The 21,718-nt window shown below is 35.9% G+C and overlaps 1 protein-coding gene across 1 annotated transcript; it reads right to left on the bottom strand.

Moving 5' to 3' along the window:
• Nucleotides 1–2,496: 2,496 nt before the first annotated feature.
• LOC129225071 (serine/threonine-protein phosphatase 6 regulatory ankyrin repeat subunit B-like) lies at nucleotides 2,497–20,316 on the bottom strand. Its single transcript, XM_054859620.1, has 4 exons — nucleotides 20,227–20,316; nucleotides 17,356–17,453; nucleotides 8,764–8,843; nucleotides 2,497–4,012 (listed from the first exon to the last, which is right to left on the bottom strand). The coding sequence occupies exons 2-4, from the start codon at nucleotides 17,362–17,364 to the stop codon at nucleotides 2,497–2,499; spliced, it is 1,605 nt and encodes a 534-aa protein (XP_054715595.1). The 5' UTR covers nucleotides 17,365–17,453; nucleotides 20,227–20,316.
• Between the last annotated feature and the right edge of the window lie 1,402 nt (nucleotides 20,317–21,718).

The raw sequence follows: 21,718 nt of genomic DNA on the forward strand, positions 1-21,718 counted from the left end.
CCCTGAAACCCATGTATACCATTATCTGCAAAATTATGCTTTTTTAATATTGATTATAATTACTCTCCAGCACAAACATTTGTGAGTTCTTGATGTTTAAAGTTTTATTTCCACAAAAATAGGGTTTATGGAATGTTTTTTTCCCCCGCTAAATGTTTTATTTTGAATCACGTTTCCTATATTTTGAGTGGAAAAACTTTTCCAACCGGTTATGAACAAAACAATCCGAAGTTACACATAAAATCTCTTGAGTTTAGGAATACTGTCAAACACGCCTGAAGACAGGGGCACTTGCCCATAGTTGATTTTATTTTGCTTTTTTGCCCCTAACTTTTATTGTGGAAAAGATATTTGGCCTTGACATGCCGATTCTAAATACATGAGCTATAACACGGATAAAAAATAAAAAAAGTAAACTGAAATGCTCAGTTAGGAGGGTTCCCTCACAAATAATGTCACCCTTTGAGGTTGAGGATAACAAAAAATGTGACATCAGTTTTCTGACGTTATTTATTTGGACAGTCCATAGCTTGCTGCACTTGTTTTAGATTTTTTTTTACCATCTGAAACGAAAAAATGAAATAGAAAAATCGCAACTCACCATTACAATTTCTTTTATAGAGAACTCTATAGTCTATTTTCAGAAGGCTTTATTCTTGGATTTTCACCATTCTCAACCGACTTTATTTTTAACAGGATGACGGAAACAATATATCCTTTCTATCTCTTTCCGCAACCATGAGATGATACGGAAACTGTTTGACCAGAAAACTCGTGGGGAAGAGAGTTGGTTGCATAATGCCTCCATTTAGTATACTATAATCAAGGCCAGATTAAGGCATAGGCCATGGGCCCAGGGCACCAATATTAAGGGGGGGGGCACCAAATCTGAAGCCAAAGTTTTTAAAATGGAATGAATTCAAATTGCACCATAACAAAGCCAAATATTAAGTCCAGCAAAAAAAATCTACTTAAAATTCACAAATCACGTAGCCACTCCAGGCTTAACCAGGTGCCCACATAAAGGGAGGGAGGGGTCATGGGTTAGACTGCGGCATTTAAATTGCTAGGAGGGTATTTTGAGGGGTATTTTTCTTTTTTCGGGGGGGGGGGGAGGTAGGGCTCCCCTAACATTATGCCATATTTTATTGCATTTTAAATGTTTTTCAGAGATATTTTTGATATTTGTCTTATTGTTACCAGGCAAAAGTTTGACAACAACATACGTATATTATAATACTTTCGTTGAAGCAAACATTCCCCCATTTAGCGTGAAGTATCAAAATATTTTATCGAAAGTTTGTATAAGTAAGGGTTGGGGGGGGGGGGGGTTCATCGAATGAAGTTCGTATCCAGTATCCTCAAAAGCCTTAGTCGGGCCCTGACTATAATTATTAAAAGGCATTTGCAGAAATATCATCTCTACCCCTAGCTAGATGACGAAAATGACACCAAAACAGGAAATAAATATTTACAAAAATAAAATGTTTTACAAAAAGAAAAAAGTTCAAACACTAACAAAATTAAGAAAACTCATTGACACTTATGAGTATTAGGAATAGAGGATTAAATGCAAACCAAAATTTTACAAAAAAGAAAGAGGAACCAGATTCTGCCATCGAAAAAGAATGTGTTTAAAATCAATGGAACACACAACACAGTTGTGCACAAACAAAGACTTAGATTTTCCAATTAACATTCAAACTCCCGCATATTGGTTCGAAATTTTTTTGTTTCGTATGTCAATTTCTTGAGAAATTTCGATTGACAGATAGAAACAGATACAAAAACAAATATTTGTTTTATTTGTGGCCTGCAGTAGTTATGGCATTCAGCTAATAAAACATGAGCTTTGTGACAAGAGCAAGAATTGTGTCACTTTGAGACAAAAGGGGACAGGGGGCCAAATTTGTAGGAAAAAAATGCAGCACCACCTATAGGCAGCCCTTTTATGGACTTAATAGGGATGGTTGTTTCTGACAGAGGGTGGGAGAAGGGGGTACGCTAAAAGGCAGGGACAGTCCCTGCCACTTTTTGCAAATGTGGAAAAAATATTTGTTTGGCATGCAACGGTTTTGTTTTTACAAAATTTAACTCTAATCTTCCAACGATAAAATTTAGCTGAGAATATCTAATGCCTCCTTGAAACGCTCATCTATAAGTCAAATTTATACTGTTTGATTAAATCTCTTTTCTTAGTTAGTACTATGATTGCAGAACATTAGAAAGGATAGAGTAAATAATAACAGGTTCATACTGTTTCAAATTAAAGACATCAACAATAAAACAAATGAATAGTCTTAAGGATTAAGGAAGAACAATTATTTTGTTTCAGAATGAAAATAACTCTGTTTCTTATTAAAAGCGACAAAACCATAATCAAAGCTATGAGAGGACAGCTCCACTAGCTTCAAAAGTCCTCCGGTCAGGTACATCAGTTAAAAGCTGCGAGGACGTTCTGCATATCTCGTTCACTCAAATAGGCTAATATGTCGTTCAGGATCGTTCCCGGCAAAGGAGGGAGGCTCCCGAACAACGTTTCAAGCATTTCAGGCAGGGAGCCCTCACGATTCTCCTCCTTTCAGCCTTCTTCACTTTGAAGTCGATGAAGTCTGCATAATTGGGGAAGTCCCGCGCAAAACCACCCCCGAGCAACGCATCCCGGAACTCCGGGCTCTCCAGATAGTCGGCCACCTTCCCCACATGCCTCGCCGCAACATCGTAATAGGTGATATTGCCACGGAGCACTTTCGTCTCTTTCATGCGCCGGATCTCCGAAACACATTCTTCCATCTGTTTCTTGCAAATCTCGACTCTACGGGCCTTCCAACCCTTCCATTCCACCAAAATGTCCTTCAAGGCAATAAAAGAAATGATCATCTCAGCCACGCTATTGTCCCCCTTGTCTACGAAGGCCAACTGCAGAGGAGAACTTCCTCCGTTATACATCGTGTGAGGATGCTCGCCGTTAAACAGCAGGTTTCTCACAGTATTTTTGTATTTTCTACTCGCAGCGTAATGCAAGGCGGTCCTTCCATATTTATCCTGCAGGTGGTTTCCATCCTCAACACCACATAAGAGTTCCGCAGTGTCCTCCCGGACCCAATCGATAGCCAAGTGGAGCGCCGTTTTGCCTTTTTTAGTCTGAAGAAGGGGATCTGTCCCTGCTGCGAGCAGCAGTTCAACAATCTCTGTGAAGCCATGTTGTGCAGCCATGTGTAGAGCAGTCATTCCGTATTTGTCCCGTACGTCGACCAGGTCCTCCTTGCTCGCCGAGAGAGCAATTCCTTCCCCTTCCGCCGCATTCGAAGTCGATTCCTTTCCCGAACGAAGAGTTTTCCGAAGAGGTCCGGAAGACAGAAGTTTTCTCACAATAGTTTGCATTCCACATTTCGCAGCAAAATGCAACACGGTCCGTCCATCCTCATCCCGAAGAACCTTTCTATCGTCGGCATCGCAGATGACTTCTGCAATCTCCTCCTTGCAAAAGCTGATGGCGATGTGAAGCGGAGTCCAGCCCCACTTGTCCTGAAGATGCGTATTAGCCCCTGCAGCCAGCAGCATTGCCACCATCTCTGTTAAATCCCCACGTGCCGCCTCGTGCAAGGCCGACCTCCCGAATTTGTTCTGTATGTCTACAAGGGACTTTCGTCCATTGGCGTCTCTTGGATTGATGTCAGTGCGAGCTGCGAGCAACACTTCGACCGCTTCGAGGCGCCCATACACCGCAGCCAAATGTAAGGCGGTGTTTCCTTCATCGTCCTGTATCTCGAGAAGAGGGTGTGTGGCTCCGAGGTGGCTGCTGGACCAAGCTGCCAGCATCATTTTCACAACTTCTGCAGATCTCCAAACGACGGCCACATGCAAGGCGGTCCGCCCTGCCTCATCTTGCATTCCAAGGCCTTTCGGTCCAGCCGTTGAGATTGCGAGAGTTGCGCACTGGTCACTGCATCGGACGGCGCGATGGAGTTTCATTTCCCCAGATGCATCGTGACAAGCTTCCACTCTTTTCCTAAAGGCAAAATGGTTGTTTTTAGAAATGATTGAATTCAGCTCTCTCACTTTCTTTTTTGATACAAAAGCAATTTATGAAGTTGTATTGTTGAGAAAATTAGAAAATTCCAAAAAAAAAGAGACCCCGAGGTAGAACAGAAAGGTTTCGTTCAAACCTTTGACACTAGAAGGAGGACGAGGGCCCGTTGACCTTGTGCACAGATTGTTATTCAATAAATCGAATAATAATTAACTGAAAGGAAAGGAACTTTCTTTCAGTTAATTATTATTCGATAATATGACCGTATATGATTGCTTATTTAATCATTCAGTCTTAGCCCATGAGCGCAGCCAGAAATATTTTTGGAGGGGGATTTTTTGATCAAAAATACCTTCTGGAGGGTTTTTTTTATATAAAAAATACCTTCTGGAAAGGGTTTTTTGATCAAAAATACCTTTTGAAAGGATTTTCTTCGCTCAAAACAACCCTTTCATATTCATAAACAACTGCACAAGAATTTGCATTTATGTTAAAAGCAATAGGTGAGGGTGTTTTCACCCCAAACCTCCCCTCCCCTCGCTTTGCTGCGCCACTGACTAGAAGTGTAAATATTGAACCTTGTACCTAGAAGGACGAAAGGGGCCATATTGGCTCCCGATGTATTTTGCATTACGAAGAGAGAAAAGTTTCCTCACTCCTGCTTACCTGTAGCATGAAAAATTGTTTTATTCCTTTTAGTTTCATTTATATCTTCTTATTACTGTGGTTGCATGGAATCCAAAATGCGAAATCATTGCGACTGCCCGCACGCCAAAAGGTGGGAATCTCTTTTCCAAAGAGATACAGTCGAACCTCCATATCACGAACAACCACACATCTAAATTTTCTATATATCGAAATTTCAGCAAATTTCTTTGTTCATTACATAGAAATCTCTATATATCGAAAAAAATTTCGAGACATTCGTAGATTTTGATTCAATTTCAGGCTGCTTGTTTCGTGAAAAATGAAAATTAGGGGAGAAAATGATGTCCACTAACGGTTGCTGCAAAATTCATAAGGAACAGGGGGTTGAGGGCTGTGTAAATAGGTCGTTGTTTTGTTCTGGATTTCTTAAATTCCCTCAAGTTTATTTCAAATCTAAGTTGTGACCACTAACACTGTAAAACCAGTTTCAAGTTATTCCTTTTGTCTGTTGATTATCATTCCCAGTCTTTTTGGCTTCAGTAAAAATAATTCAAGTTAAGATTTTTCTTTTTTACTTTTCTCTCGATTACATTGGTCAAAACGAAACAACCCTAATGTTGCGAATAAAGTTAATTACCGAAGAATGACGATGTATAAAGGCGCAAAAATGTAATTTTTGTTAATATTTTAATTATTAACTTTCATTTATTCCGATGCTCGTATAAATTAGAAAAATGGGTTTCATAACGTGAAAATTAGCTTTAATTTTAGTGTTTTAGGAGATGTGTACGATAAAATAAGATTGTTTCTATAAGTCGAAATTTCTATATATCGAATTTTTTTTCGGCAATTTGCTACTTCGATATATGGAGGTCCGACTGTACTTACATTTTACATTTTGGCATGTACAGTGGACGCCGGTTGAATAACTAGTTAATTGAATCAACCGCTTTAATCAGGGTGTAAACCGAAAATTTTTTTTTAAAACTTCCTTCACTTTTCCAGGTTTTCCATACCGCAAACAAAATTCTTCCATGTGATATTTTAAAGGTTAGTTTACCTATTTTCGCTATTTTTTTAAGGTTTGACTGTGCTTATGTCACATTTTATACACCTTACGTTTTTTTATATCGCTGTTTAATGTAAATTTCAATTACATCCATCCATCCTTAAAACAGACTTTGTTTCTTGGAAAACTTTTAAGCTTTCGTTTTTTTAGAAACTTTGAGAACTTTTAAGAAATTGCTTCATTAAATTGTTAAGCATCAAATACATCTCATTATATATATATTTTTTAGTAATTTCAAGTTGCATGAATTTCTGAATAAATTAATTTTACTAAACTTAAAAAAAGAAAACAAATCTTTTGAAACTGGTAATAATTTTTTGAAAAAATTCCAGGTTTTCTGCATACATAAGTGAATTTCCCTGACGTTTCCAGTACAAAAATGAGAATTCCATAAAGTTGAGCAAAGCTAAACCAACACTGTTTGATACAAACAATGTAACTACCAGATGTCAAGACGCAAATTTAATCACAATTTTTTTTCCCCGAGGTTCCCCCCCCCCCCAGGTTTTCGTCAAGAAAAAAAAAATTTCCCAAAAAATTCCCCTCAAAACCCATTTTCCCAAAATTTCTCCAGAGAGCACCAGATTTCCCCGAAATGGGGAAATTACCCCCAATTTGGCAACACTGCTTTCTAGGTTAAATGTGAATTTCTGAAGAAAAAAAACGCTCAGCTGAAGGGTTGATTTCCAGCCCCTCACAGGGGGCTATCGCAAACGAGTAATGTGAGATCAGAGCCAGAATTCTGTTTCAGAGGAGGAGGGGGGGAGTCCTTACACTAAAAAGACTGTCACATTTGTCAGTTTTCATTAAACCGCAAATAAAGTCGACTTCATTGAAGATTATGCTGATTTTTGAGAACTGTGATTAGTGATCATAAAATACTGATACATGGGTATTTTTTAAAGGGACAAACAACCTCAAAATTTATGCTTCATAGTAGGACTAATACAAATAAAATGTGTGTGCTTCCCAAAAAATTCCCCTCAAAACCCATTTCCCAAAATCTCTCCAGAGAGCACCAGATTTCCCCGAAATGGGGAAATTACCCCCAATTTGGCAACACTGCTTTCTAGGTTAAATGTGAATTTCTGAAGAAAAAAAACGCTCAGCTGAAGGGTTGATTTCCAGCCCCTCACAGGAAAATTAGAAGGGAAAATTAGAACACAGGGAAATTAGAACACAGAAATACTGATGCGTTTCTACAAACAATAGTGCTAATAATCCCTTAAAATTCAAGCAGAAAAAAAGAACAACATTGAACTAGTTACTTTCACAAGGGTGCCCCTCTCCCCGAAGTTTAATGGCAGAAATCCCCCCCCTCCCAAAAAAAAAATCTCAACGCTCTTTCCTTTTTTCATTTTTAGCTATCGTTTTAATTTTATTACAATAACAATAAACAATTACGTACTTTTTTAATTGAAAATGTTGTATTTGGAAAAATAAATATAGAAAATATCAAAATATCATGATATTTTCAAAGTAAATATCGGATATACAGTAGAGAACCAATTATCCGGGAAGTTTGGGACCATCGCTATCCTCGAGATATCTGAATTTCCAGGTTTTCTGGATCGCTAAAAAGCGCTATTGGCCGATTGTTTATGAAATTTAAATTACTGTAATAAATAGTAATGCAGATTAAAATAAGAAGAAAACAGTTCAGAAATGCTGTTAAATATCGAAATATTAAAAACTATTGGGTGAGTGCAAAAGTTCGTGCGGAGTTGCAATAGATGGCGTTAGAACGGGAGTAACGTGTTGTCATTAATACCACTATCTACGTAAGTCAGATCGTTGGAAAGGTGACATGTGCAGCTTTCATTCCAATGAAAATAATTTGTGCAGGTACAAACTGCTTCGAGAAGATTACTTTTAAAATGAGTGTTGATAAAGTGCATTTACGGCATGTTATGCTTTACGAGTTTCGGAAGGGAATAAACGTTGCAGCAGCCGTAAAAAACATTCAAGACGTTTATCAAGATCAAGCACCAGCTAAACGAACTGTGGAAAAATGGTTCGCAAAATTTCGTTGCGGAGATTTTAAGCTGGAAGACGAGCCACGCTCAGGTCGACCTTCCGACAATGATGACGACGTTTTGCGTTCTTTAGTTTAGAATACTCCGAGATTTCAACAGAGGAAGTTGCTACAGCACTTAACGTTGACCGATCAACCGCTTTTCGGCGTTTAAAAAAAATCGGATTTGATTTAAAGCTCGATGTATGGGTGCCCTATTTGTTGACCCAGAGCAACAAAATCCACCGAATTTCTGCTGCCGTATCTTTACTCGGGCGGCTCCAAAACGAGTTGTTTTTGGATCGATTAGTGACGGGCGATGAAAAATGGGACCTGTACAACAACGTTCAGCGAAAACGCACATGGAAACAGGCAGGTGAACATGGTGACGCAATGGCAAAGGCCAGTTTGCACCCGATGAAGGTGATGCTCTGTGTTTGGTGGGATTGCAAGGGTATGATTTATTTTGAGTTTATCCCCGCCGGCCAAACGATCGATTCGGACAAGTACTGTGGTCAATTAACTAATCTGAACCGAGAAATCAAACAGAAACGTCCGAGTTTGTCAAATCGCAAAGGCGTAGTCTTTCAACAAGATAACCCTAGACCACACGTTTCAAGACAGACGCTACGCAAAATGAACAGCCTGAAATGGGATGTCTTAACTCATCCACCGTATTCTCCTGATATCACACCATCGGATTATCACTTATTCCGGTCATTGCAAAATCATTTAAATGGAAAAAAAACTGGACTCTTTGAATGCCTTACAAAACGTCGTGTCTTCGTTCTTCCAATCTAAACCACGCAGTTTTTATGATCGAGGCATCCGTATGCTGCCAGAACGTTGGAAGAAGATTATAGACAACGATGGAGAATATATCATCGATTGAATAAAGAATTTTACTTGCCTAATCACTGTATGACTTTCTTTCAGAAACTCCGCACGAACTTTTGCACTCACCCGATACTTTCTGAGGATTCATCGGCAGATATTTACCTGGGAGGTTCTTCCTCCGAATCTTCGGATCGCCGTTTCGACGTTGACGGCAGCTCGCGATTCGCTCCACAGCCATCTCCCTGGAAAAAAGAGAGCTCTTAGGACAGACAACGTGGCTCACAAATCAAATCCTAGTCGAAGAGGTAGTCGGAAAAGGACAGTTCCTTTCGCGGTAATAAAGAGTTGCCCTTTATTGGGCGGAGGATGTGTCAGTGTTGCCAGATTGGGGGAATTTTCCCCGTTTTGGGGAAATCTGGTGCTCTCTGGGGAAATTCTGGGGAAATGGGTTTTTTGAGGGGAATTCTTTTGGGAAATTTTTTTTCTCTTGGGGAATCCTGGGGAAAAAAGATTTGTTTTTCATGTTTAAATTCCCGTCAAGAAGTAGTTACATTGTTTGTATCAAACAGCGTTGGTTTTGCTCTGGTCAACTTTATGGAATTCGCATTATGTGGAATATTATGCTACGGAAATCGCATTAATGTTCTGCGTGAGTAACTAGTTGATACGGTAAAAATAAGGTAAAAATAAGTGTGATTCTTGGATAAATATATACAAAAATCATAGTTTAAATGTACATACAGAAGCAGAGTCGTAAATGCGAGTAGAAAAAAAAAATTTGGTTATTTCTTATCTCTCCGTCAGGCGCTTGTATTTATGACTAGTGGCACCCGCGCGGGTTTGTCCGTAGTTTAAAAGGTCTTTTGGTTCCCCTGTATATTTACCAATAATGCATGATGAATTTCTCGCCAATTGGCTTGCTGACGCTACAGTTTCACGTTATTACAACTTAAAAATTTACTCGTCCATCTTATGAAAATTTTGCTCGGGAAAATGTTCTTAAAATTGGAATAGAAAAAGAACAAAATCGAATTTTCGAAACATCGCTTAAAGGCGCACACCCCCATGCTTCAAACTAATTCTTTGCCAAATTTCATGAAAATCGGTCGAACGGTCTAGGCGTTATGCACGTCACAGAGATCCTGACGATATCCAGACAGAGAGACTTTCAGCTTTATTATTAGTAAAGATAAAGAAAGATAAAGAAGACAAAAAAAAAAAAAAAAAAAAAAACGAAAATGGGAAGAAAAAAAGAAGTTGGGGGAATTTTATAAGAAAATTTGGCTATTTTTGGAATTTTTTTTTTCAAGAGACAAAAATATTAGAGGAAGTCGATTCATTCTATGAAAATATTAGTGAAATTTGTTTTTTTTTTTTTAAATTTGAGGAATTTTGATAGAAAACATCGCTTTTTGGGGAAAAGTTGAAAGGGAATTGCGGAAATCTGGATTTGACAATCTGGCAACACTGGGATGTGTAAACTGGAATGTGCTTACTTTGATGTACATCCAAGTAAAATACTGTTTTTTAGAGTCTGTCAAAATTTGTCTTTTTACCAAAATGGAGCCCACAAAAACTTCTACGTGTTCTGCACGAAATCTGTCTTCTTGTATAGCCAATTATAGTAGGTATCTGCAGGGGCACAACCAGGGGGGAGCACAGGGCCTGTGCCCTCCCCCCCAGAACGCAAATTTGAACAATTATCAAAAATAATCTTTTTTTTTTTATTCGAACGAAGATGGACGCGCTTTGAGAAAACGAAGTGGTTCTGAAGTAAGCAGGGATTGTAGACAATAAGACAATTTTATAAGTGTACATATGCAATGTGAGTATTTAGGACTCATCAAGTGTAAGTGGTTTTATTGACTATTTTTGTTGTATTTTTAAGTGATTTCATGCCATTTTAATGTGTTCCTTTTTTTCTTTCCGAGAATGATCTTAAAAATGTGAATAGTTTAGAGCTTTTGGTGATAAAAATTCGTGTGCATTTTGATTTATTTCATTAATATAATAAATGAAGTAATAACAAGTATTGATTTCCATTTATTAATTTGAACATCTTACCGCCGTACTGTTGTTTCAAGTACTTTAAAGTTTATTCTTAACGTGATTTCAATTCTGGCATAAGAACAATTCATGTTTTTGCAACAGTTTTTGAATAAATTGCAAAACTTACACAATTTTAAGTAATTTTACTGAATAAATATTAATACAAATACAAAAGTGACGACCAGCAACAGGCTCTCGGCCCAGCTAGACTGGTCTTAGTCAGTTTACAATCCCCAGTGAAGATCAATGGCCCTCTTAAAACTATCTACTCCCTCGCTCATGACCACCTCTTCCGGTAAGCTGTTCCCAGGCTCCACTACCCTGCTAAAATGATCATTTTTCCTAACGTAGATGTTAACCTGAGATTTAAATAGCTTAAAACAGTGACCTCTCGTCCTGTTTTCAGTGCTGAACTTCGGCCCCGTAACATCTTTCATTTTAGTAAATTTAAACAACTGAATCACGTCCCCGCGATCTCTTCTTTGCTCAAGACTGTACATTTTAAGCCTTCTAAGCCTGGAATCGTAGTCCAAATGAGAAAGTCCATTTATTAGCCTTGTAGCCCCCCTTTGAGCCCTTTCCAATACATTCATATCTTTGTTAAAATAAGGAGACCAAAACTGAACAGCCTACTCCAAATGAGGTCTTACCAAACTTCTATATAACGGCAGAAGAACTTCTTTAGATTCATTTGAAATAGATCTATTGATAAACCCAAGCATCTTATTATTGGCTTTGTTACTAGCAAAGCTGCACTGTTGGCTAAACTTTAAATCCTGACTTATTAAGACCCCCAGATCAGTAACTTTGTCTGCCTGACTAATGACTGAACCTTGCAAATAATAATAACTTGTACACATATATAATAATAACAAATATGTATTGATGTAAAGAGAGAGAGAGTGCTGATAGAGTGCTGTGAAAAAAAAATTGTGCCCCCCCTCCCCTAAAAATTTTTTCTGGTTGCGCCCCTGGGTATCTGTCGATCCTTGTATCGTAAAAATGAAGTTGTTACTAATAAACGAGGAAAATTGTCGCTAAAAAAGAATTCAACCAAATGTGTATCTTGATGGTGGGTAGAGAATCATGTGCTGGTTCACAAAATACATCACTGTCAGTCTTAGAATGGGAAATTACTGACTTTATACATTACTAGCAGTACCTGCACAGCGATGCCCGTGCTAAAAATTTGATGGAAGTCCGTTGAATAAAAAAAAAATTGACGCTCCCTCCCCCTCTGATGTAAAACGATCATTTTTCTTTGTAAAAAATGCGTACACACCTTTTCAAAAAAAAAAAAAAAACCTATTAAAGTTTGTTTGGAATTTAAAACTTTTCGTCAAATCATTAAATTAGATTTACAGTTGTTTTAAAACTCTATTTAGCCAGTGAAGTGGTTTTTATTTCAATTTAAAATATTTCGCCAAATAAACAAAAAAGACATCAAATAATATCTTTCAAATGTAAAAATAGTTCCGCAACTCCTATTGTTTATGGCCAAACTCGCCCAGCAACCACGCTCTCATAATCCATCTGTCTAACGAAAAAAAAAAGCAAAAAAAAAAAAAAAAAAACATCCAGTGGAACATTTAAAAATTGTCAGAAAATAAGAAGAAAATGTTGTACATTGCACTCGGATAAAAACAAAAAAAAAATATCAAAACTCGGAAAAATATCAAAACTTTCTTTTCTTCCAAAACAAATTGCCAATACAATGAACTGATTTTATACATTATTGATATCGTTGCTACAGTATTTACTCAGAATCAAATATTCTTAGTATGTTTTCACTTCAAAGAAACTGAAATGCTTTGGCATTTAAAAATGTACGGGTCTTTAGTCATTATCTTTGACAGTAAAACTTTTTTTAGAATGGAATGGATTATGTTAGAGGACCAGGGGCTTCTAATAGGGCAAGAGGATCTGTAATAAGTTATGGTGCATTGAATAACAAGAATAAAGTATTAATAATGAACATTAAAGGATAAATTGATTACAGAATTTTTTTTAATACCTTTAAATAATTTAGAGATTCATTTTTATTTTAAATCTCATTATAGCTTTTATTTAAACAAGCAGTTCTTGTGGGTGGTTGTGTATATACATATTGTTACAAATTCTGTAAATAGTAATTATTTTTGTGATTAATTTGTTGTAATCTAGCTAAATTTGGCGTTTATTTCATTATTTTTATCTAAAATTATCTTAGTAACGTAACCTGTAAATAGCTTTTTGTGATGTACATACCACCCCCTAACATTTGGCTCAAGTATACGGCCCCCTCACTTCAGAATGATAAAATTTGTGAATGGAATAAAAAGAAAATATGAGATGGTCGTAGAACGGTCTGCGATTTTCTGGAATATTCGAGAGTACTCTTCGGGGTTTTATAAATAGCCCTGCGGCAAGTTCGAAGTCAGTCTCGTTTTAATTTTTGCTTGTGATTCGTGTCAGAGGCGCGCTGGAGAGCATGTATTAGCTCTGTTTTGTGAAGCCCTTCAGCTGTATTTTTGCGTATTTTGATGTAATTACGTGTTCGACCATTGAGTGGTGGCAATCGATATTTGCCTAATTGCTATGGTTAATTTAGCAGTTGTTAACGATATTTCTTGTATATAGTTGTAAATAAATCTCCTGCGTTTTCTCAAGAACTGTGTCGTCATTTCAAGAAAGTTTGAAGCTGCACGAACTCTTAACAATATATATACAGCAATTTCGGATTTAATTGTAGTTATTCTCATTCATCTACATCCGTGTTTTTTCTGTAAAAATGCAAATTAAAAAAATCATTTCATAATGCAGACTTTGCTTAAGTTAAGCCCTGAAAGAAACTAGCATAGCACAGACGATTTGCAACCCTTGCGATGAAAATGAGTGTCCCTATAAAATTTTAAACTTGCTCAGGGTTGCCAGGCTTGGTTGTTATCAGCCTTTTTTCCGCTAATTTCAACCACACTCAACTGAGGGGAAAAAATTCAAAAGCAGATATTTGGCTTTTTTTTTTTTTTTTTAAAGCGAAACCATTATTTGACTGTTGCACTTTATTATATTTACTTATTTTCTTTTTTATATTTTAAATAGATTTTCTTACTTTTTAAATCCCACATCTGCAAGACACAATATACAAACTATATCTAATACTCTATACAAATGTCTTGACACGGCAAAAAAAAAAAAAAAAAAAAAAAAAACGATTAAATTAAAGTCTCAAGTTTTCGGTTGTTTTTAACTATTTGCCTCCCTTAAGCAACACCTCACATTTCGCTTTTTGTAAAGTAGAATAGCTCGTATGATCATAATTATCTTGAAAAACTTTCGGTGAATTCATTTCTCTTCGCTTTCTCCGTTTAAATATTTCCAGCCTGATAAGACTATTAAACAGTCAGGCAGACATACTGTGAATAATATTACAGGAAAAAGTTTGCTTTCAAGTATCATGTCAGAATAACAGAATTTTTATAAAAATATAAGCACTTTTCATAATGCACTCAAAAGGACAAAATAACTTTTCTGAGTCGGAAGGAACAATTTAAGTATACCTGTAGTTTACAATTACTCCGAGAAAAATACTTCACAAAGAAAAGTGCGCTCAAGTCAAATCGAGAATTTCTGTCTCTTTCTCTCTTATCACTATCTAGCTTTCAATCGTAAATTTGAGTGTTGAAACACGCATATTTTTCTTAATGGGAAAGTTTGGTTTGAAATGTCCCTCTCCAGAACTGTTTTTTGAAAACCGTGGTTAAAATTCATTGTAAAGGCCTCGTTTAAATTTCTTACAAACACTTTATTTGTACGCAAACAGAAGATGGCAACAATTTTTTTAAAATTCATTCATAGTTTTCCGATGTTTTGCCGGAGCATCGCGTCATTTTGACATTTTATCCTGCATTTGTTTTGTATCACAAAGTAATGCTTTCCAAATGTTGAATGATACAAAAATTTTGTCTATTTGTGTGTGCGTGTGTATTACTGTAATGAGAAAATGAGTGGTTGGTGGGTGGAGGGACCTCTATTGTTGCCATTACTTTGTAAACTATTAAAGAATTGTGTCGAGATTGAAAACAAAGCAAAGTTAAATTAAAATTTAAAAAACAAACAAAACCATGCTGGAAAAGATAGAAGAGCTGAATGTGCTTTGAAACTGGTTTACGAATGTCAGGGAAAACGGTCATGTTTTACTTCACCTATTAGTATGTGATGAAAAATTGCATAATTTAGCTTTAACTTTTATAATTCAGATATTTTCATTCTGTTAATTTAATAATTTGTAATTTGAAACTGCGTTCAGTTGACTCATTGTGATTTGAATTTGAGGTTGCCGAAATAAATGCATCTTAATTGGAAAAAAATCATTATTTTGTGTCTCCTGGATTCTTTTCGGTTATTGTTATCGGTCGGTTATTGTTATCGAATTATATTTATCCCAAAGTGATCACATTAAGCGGCGCCTACTGTATTTTGATGATTTTTGTTACAATATTTTATTTAAATGAGGGGGTGCCACTTTACGTACGTAAAAGATATAAATGCAAAAGATGATGTAGGTATTAAATTTAGAAGGTAAAAAATATGATGGGTACACAACATTACCCCTGCTACATATTTTATATCTTTTTCTAACTCAAAAGAACAGATGCTACACATTCGAATATACGCACCCCTTAACTTAATATTTTTTGACACCCTTAAAATATGTTATATTAGAGTTTGAGACTTTCAAATTCAAAAAATTTGGATGTTCTTGTGTGTTTTATGCATTCAAAATCTGGAGGAAAACACTGTATTGCTTTGAAAGAAATGATATTCTTAGTAGCTACAGTAAAAATAAATACTACAGATAAAGCAGGATTTGAGAGCTGTACGATTCTCCAAAAGTTTATAATTTAAACATTCAACAAAAAATGTATTGAAAAGAAATTTTTAAAACAGTTTTGAAAATTCAGAGGTTCAAACCCTAAAAACCCGCCCCTAAAATGTGGCCTTGAAACTATTGCATAATATTACATGATATAATAAACCATATTCTAAATACATTCTACATTTTTTCCTATTTTTAATAAAGAATGAATCACTTCGATACAATCGAAAGCCCGATTTTACGTCCTCCGAATTTACGTTTTTTCTGCATTTAAAGATTTTTCATCATATCCCATTGACAGATTTGCTGCTATTTATTTCCCGTTATTTACGTTTTTTCAACCAAGATCCTCGAGAATCGTAAAATCGGATTTTCACTTACATGATTTTTAGATAGTTTCTAAAACAACTATCTTAAACATTAGATGTCGTGATATTTTCAAAATAAATATTGGATACCATATCATCCTATTAAATACAGTTGGCTCTCTGCTGAACGACTTTCAAGGGACCGCAAAAAATTGTCCTGAAGTAGAAAGCGTACTTAAATAGAATGCTTTTAACAGTACAGTGGGCCATTTGGGACCATGAAAAGTCGTCGTTAAATAGAGCAAGTCGTTAAGTGAAGCGCCGTGAAACAGAGAGCCAACTGTATCATGGTACATATCAATCGATACATATTGGTGATCCCTGGTTTGCATACAAAACTGTGGAATGTGACGTAGAAAAGAAATCAAAGAGTTTGTGTTCAAATTGAAAATGTAAGGGAGGAAGAAAAAGGTTGATAAACTGGAATTTAATTTTCAGCAAGTGTCGTTTCAGCGAGTCTCCACACACAAAACTTAGAGTTCATTTCAAAATACTTTCTAACGCCATTTTCTTTCCTGCTCTGAAGAAGCCCGCGTTCCATTCAAGATAATATCTGCACCCCAGAGCCAGACTGAACTAACAGGGGCCAATCCAGGATTTTTTTCTCCGCTACCTATTTTTGTGAAAGTATTGCATCATTCTATTTTTGTGAAAGTTTTTTTTTTCTCAGCATTGTTTTTTTGAAATTTTAGGCGCATCCTAAATTTTGTAAAAGAAGTAGTGGAACAAGTGAAATTTTAGTTCGAAAAGTGTAAATGTCAGCTAGTATTATTTTTAACCTAAGAAGTACTAAAAATACCATCGTAATTTCAGCTTAATGGTCTAGGTGTTGTGTACAATATAGGAAGTTATGAGAAAAACGGTTCCTCAAAACAGATGTTTAAAAGATTGCGATAGTCTTGCTTTGGAGTGAAACAGCTAAAATTTAGTTAAAATATTACAAAAAGGTTTCTATTTAAGCAATCGTTCACATAAACCTGCTTATAATTTTATTTTATTAGTATATTTTGTTTTAAACAGAGAAACAAATTTTATTTTAAAATGCGAATTTTTGTGAAATTTTCGACGTTTTTGTGAAGCTACTGATTTTATTACTTGATTTTTGTGAAAGTATCGATTTCAAAATAAGATTTTTGTGAAGGTACCGAAAAGCGGTAGCAAAATCCTGTATTGGGCCCTGACTGAGTCGAAAAATTGCGATTTTCTGCTCATTAGTGCATTGTATGTGGAAGCCTATTCGGTATCGAGCCACGTGAACGTCATTCTTTTCAAAAAACTCCTTTTCATTTTTTTACCAATTTTAAAAGAGCGCACGCCCCATCCTTTGTATGAGCCAGAAAAAGTTTTTCCTCTCTCCCGTTAAATGACCATAACGTGACTCACGTCCTTCTGAGGTACTAGCATTCCAAAACATTGGCTTACCTTGGCGTCAGTTCTGTTTTTGAAAGAAAAAATTCAAACAAAAGTAGTTTCACTTACGGAGTTCATCTTTCCTTAATTTTATTTCTTCACTCTTTCCAAGAATTAATTAAATATATTCTTTTGTTTTTACTTCCCAGTGCCTGCAATTGCAGTTCCTGTAATTAGAATCAAAAGATAGAGCATAGGTTATGTATTCAAACAGATTTTAAACAATATGCATTATCCTATTCGCAAACATTTCAAAAATAAATTCCTCCCAAATCGAACATTTTAACTGAACAGCACACAAAAGTTTCATATCTGGGAGTCCGAGATTTAAATCGTAAACAAATTGTGCAAATGGCACCGACCGCTGCAGAAAGGCAAAAAAGGAGGCGAGATAAAATAAAAAACAAAGGAGTGAAGATTACAGAAATTAAAACGAAGTAAAAGCTAAAAAGAGCAGAGGTTGAAAAACAAATTAATTCATTCATAAAAACCTAGCTAAATTACCAAAGTTAGTTCAGAATAAAGCTAGAAAGAGAAAAATAGAATAAGAGTAGAAAAAAATAGAGAGCATTGAGAAGTGCCAGGTTTCAAGTAACAGTTGCATTATCCCCCTTAAAAATAAAACCTTGTTAATTTCTGTTAGTCCAGGGGTTCCCAACTTGTGGCGGCCACCTCCAAGGGGGTCGTGACATTACCCCCACATTTAAAAATATGTCATTGCACAGTTGAAAAATTCAAATACATAGGGGGAAATAGAGTAGCATCAATTCTCGAACGCAATGGCGAATTAAAACCCTTGTGCCTAAAACTATTTTTTGAGAAACTACGTTTTGTGAGAAAATATCAAAAACAGAACAAAATGTGTCAAAATTATTTTTTTGACAATTTAATATTAAGTAAGTTACCGCCCTATAGCCAGGGCTAAGGCAGAAATACATGAAATACACCGCCAGCTCAGTCGATTCCAGCCGAGGACAACAGTTTCGTGCTTATTAGCACCGAATCATCGTTTCGGTCACTCGTCTGGTCTGCTAATTCTATATCAGCTACCAGTTTGTTTGGCACTCTTGGCTTCCTTAAGAGGTTTTCCACCTCCAGCTCACTCTGTCCTATGCCGGGCTGATGAGTGCTAATAAGCACGAAACTGCAGTCCTCGGCTGGAATCGACTGAGCTGGCGGTTTATTTCATGTATTTAATATTTATTCAACGTGACCAATTCAAGTATGAATATATATGTAACTTATTTATGCAGCTGATTTTAATCTAGTTACGTAAAAATTAAATTCTTCATTAAAAATTTCAATTTGTATACAAAATTATAAAAACATTATAAAAAAATATTAACATACATAAAAAAGAAGAAAAAACTGATGGCTGAAGTAATGTTATTTATTTATTTGTAATTTTATGTTTTCCTTAAATTTTCTATAATTTTGAATATATTAACTATGTATACAACGTTGCAACAACAACTTCTTTTATGTGTTGATGCTTTTCTCCTTAACCATTAGTGCTTTTAGATAACTTTTTAATTTTCATTGCATTAAATGGCTACTTATAGTTAAAAAACAAATTATAAGTGCTCCTAAATTATCCTGCTGACCAGAGACTACCCTTAATATTTTCATGTTTAGTTTGCATAATGTAATTTTATGAACAATAGTGTGATAGCGGGATAAAAAATTGGAATGAAATTTAAAAATTATTTGAGAAAATAATTTCTCTTAAGTGGAGAAAAATAAAGTCTCTTAGCAATGAACTTACGACTATTTCTAAAGTCAAAATAAGAGAAAACATATGATCAAGAAATCGGCAGAATCAAAAATAATAATTGTGACTCGCCGATTAATCAGCATATTTACTTATCGGGGCATCCGTACTTCAAATAAACTTTCAGGACTTTGAACGAAAATATCGATTTTCCATATCTGGAATTTGTTTTTTCCCTATGACTATCCAGGATTTACATGACCTGTACGAACCCTGAGCAGAGCTTACAATGCTACAAAATGTCAAAAAAAAAAAAAAAAAAGAAATTTTGAACAGCTAATCACCTTTGTGGCTACTACAGGAGCCCAAACTGAGGGAGGAACACAATATTGCAAAAAAAATTACAAGACTGAATTTTGCAACACAGTATACAAACATCATCTGGTCACTGGTCCACTACAAAATTTTACAGCTCTAAACACTTTTACTGGTCCATTTTGTGTCCTGGTATAAAATAATGAAAAATTAAGAGTATGACCGAAAACAGTGTCACCGAATATTTGGTTTGGTTTAATACAAACCAAATTCCCAAATCAAACAGTTAACACATTCGACTATTCAACAATAAACAAACACATATTTTCATATGCAACAAAAGAAAGTTATAGAAAAGTACCAAAGTACAAAAATTATGATCAATGTAGATTAAATTCAATCCACTCAAACATTAAATTTAAATTATGTTGCTTTTGACATTTTCTCAAATATTATGACACATTAAACTCACTTAAAGTTTTACACCGTATGAAACATCAATTATTGTTTAAAAACAATCCAAAAAATTGATCATTGTAATGAAAGTTAACAATGATAAACTGTAGTATATTACTAAATATTCGATATTTGGCAAAATACGGTGTTTGGTGCATCTCTAATACGAATATCAATCAATGCTGTTTAACTTATAGTTTCGAACTTTAAAGCTGAGTGATTTCATTGTTTTATGAAAATGAAATGAGAAAAATTCAGAGACAGAATAAGATACCGATGGAGCCAGCCTTTTGTTTAAAATGGCGCCGCTTCTTTTGTTCGAAGTGACGAGAAACAGACAGAAATCACAAGTCATTTTTGTAAAGAGTTCTTATAATTCTACCTTCACAGATACAATAGATGTAGAACATGAAATAAATTTCCAACTGGGGGGGGGGGGAATAATTATAAAATTGTACCTTTCAAAATCGCAGTAGATTCACCTTTGGCAGCTAAAAAAGCACAAATAATGTTCTTAAACACTCGAACTGGTTTTTGAACCAAAGTTTACATTTCTTTCCAAGACAGAAAGAAATTTATTAAAATGAAATCAAGTGGAAAAAAACATGACCAAACATGAACCAAACAAACAAAACACATTACACTATATTAAGTAATTGGAATAGTAAAAAAGAAAAGAGATCTTTGTAAAAGGCTCCTCCTCTTCGCGTGGACAGTATTCATCTGACGTCACTGCGGGTCAAAACCCTCACTGCAGTGCATTGTGGGAGTCTGTAGCAGACGAAAATCCGATACTACAGCGTATAATAACACTTGCTTTTGTGCGGCTTATAAACTCTTCTTTCTATTTAAAATGGGAGGTTTTTTAATTTTTTAACTAAGAAACGTTGTAAAAGAATGATGAACGATTCATTTGATAAAAACTACTCTCTTGTTTTATCGTATTTTCATGGGTTTAAGCCTGTTTGGTTCCTTATCAGAAAAATGGTGAAAACTCGAATTCTCTTTTTATTTTTCCCTTTTCTCGGCATTTTCCATGCAGTCGTAAGTCCGTATAAGCTCTAAGCATGTTCATTATTTGCATGAAGTCCAGTAATCTTTTTAAAAAACGAGTTTTTTTAGCGCTACTGACACTACGTAATTGGTCAAAATACCCGCAGACGGACAGCTGATGGGACCGTTGCCAAACCGCGAATAAGGTCCATTATACCTTTGCTTACGTTCGACGAGCAAGACCGGTAGCGTCCGGTTAGTTAATCACATGACAGCTAATGATCACACGCTCCATTCAACCAATCAACAGCTTAGAATGGTAACCGGTTGATCATAGAACGCTGCGGTAAATTTCGGGTTACTTACCGGTTGACCGGTTAGGTTCGCCACCTATATCTGCCAGTTCGGTTTCCATATTCAGTGTTTGTAGCGTTAAAGATATGCGTTTTCCTGTAGCTTCATTTTTTACCGCTTGATTTCATTTTAATAAATTTCTTTCTATCATGGAAAGAAATGTAAACTTGCGCCGATATGTTTTGCTATTGAAGGAACCATTCCGTCGTTCGTCTTTTTCGTTAAGCTGTACAAATACAATACAATACAAATGTGAGGACCAGCAACAGGCTCTGGGACCAGCTAAGCTGATCCTAGTCAATTAATTAGTTCCAAATGAAGATCAATGGTCTTCTTAAACCCCCTTGCTCATTACCGCCTCTTCCGGTAAGCTGTTCCGAGTGCCCACGACCCTACTAAAGAAGTAATTTTTCCTAATTTCCAGGTTAGCCTGAGTTTTGGATAGCTTAAAATGGTGTCCCCTTGTCTTACTTTCCATGAGAAAATTTAACCCGTTAACATCTTTCATGGGCCGTGGTAGCCCGGTCGGTAGAGTGTCGGATTCGGGGCCGGAGGGTCCCGAGTTCGAACCTCGATGGTCGAAGATCCACCGTCGTCATTAAA

The sequence above is a fragment of the Uloborus diversus genome, chromosome 6 (genome assembly GCF_026930045.1).
Source record: "Uloborus diversus isolate 005 chromosome 6, Udiv.v.3.1, whole genome shotgun sequence".
NCBI lineage: Eukaryota > Metazoa > Arthropoda > Arachnida > Araneae > Uloboridae > Uloborus > Uloborus diversus.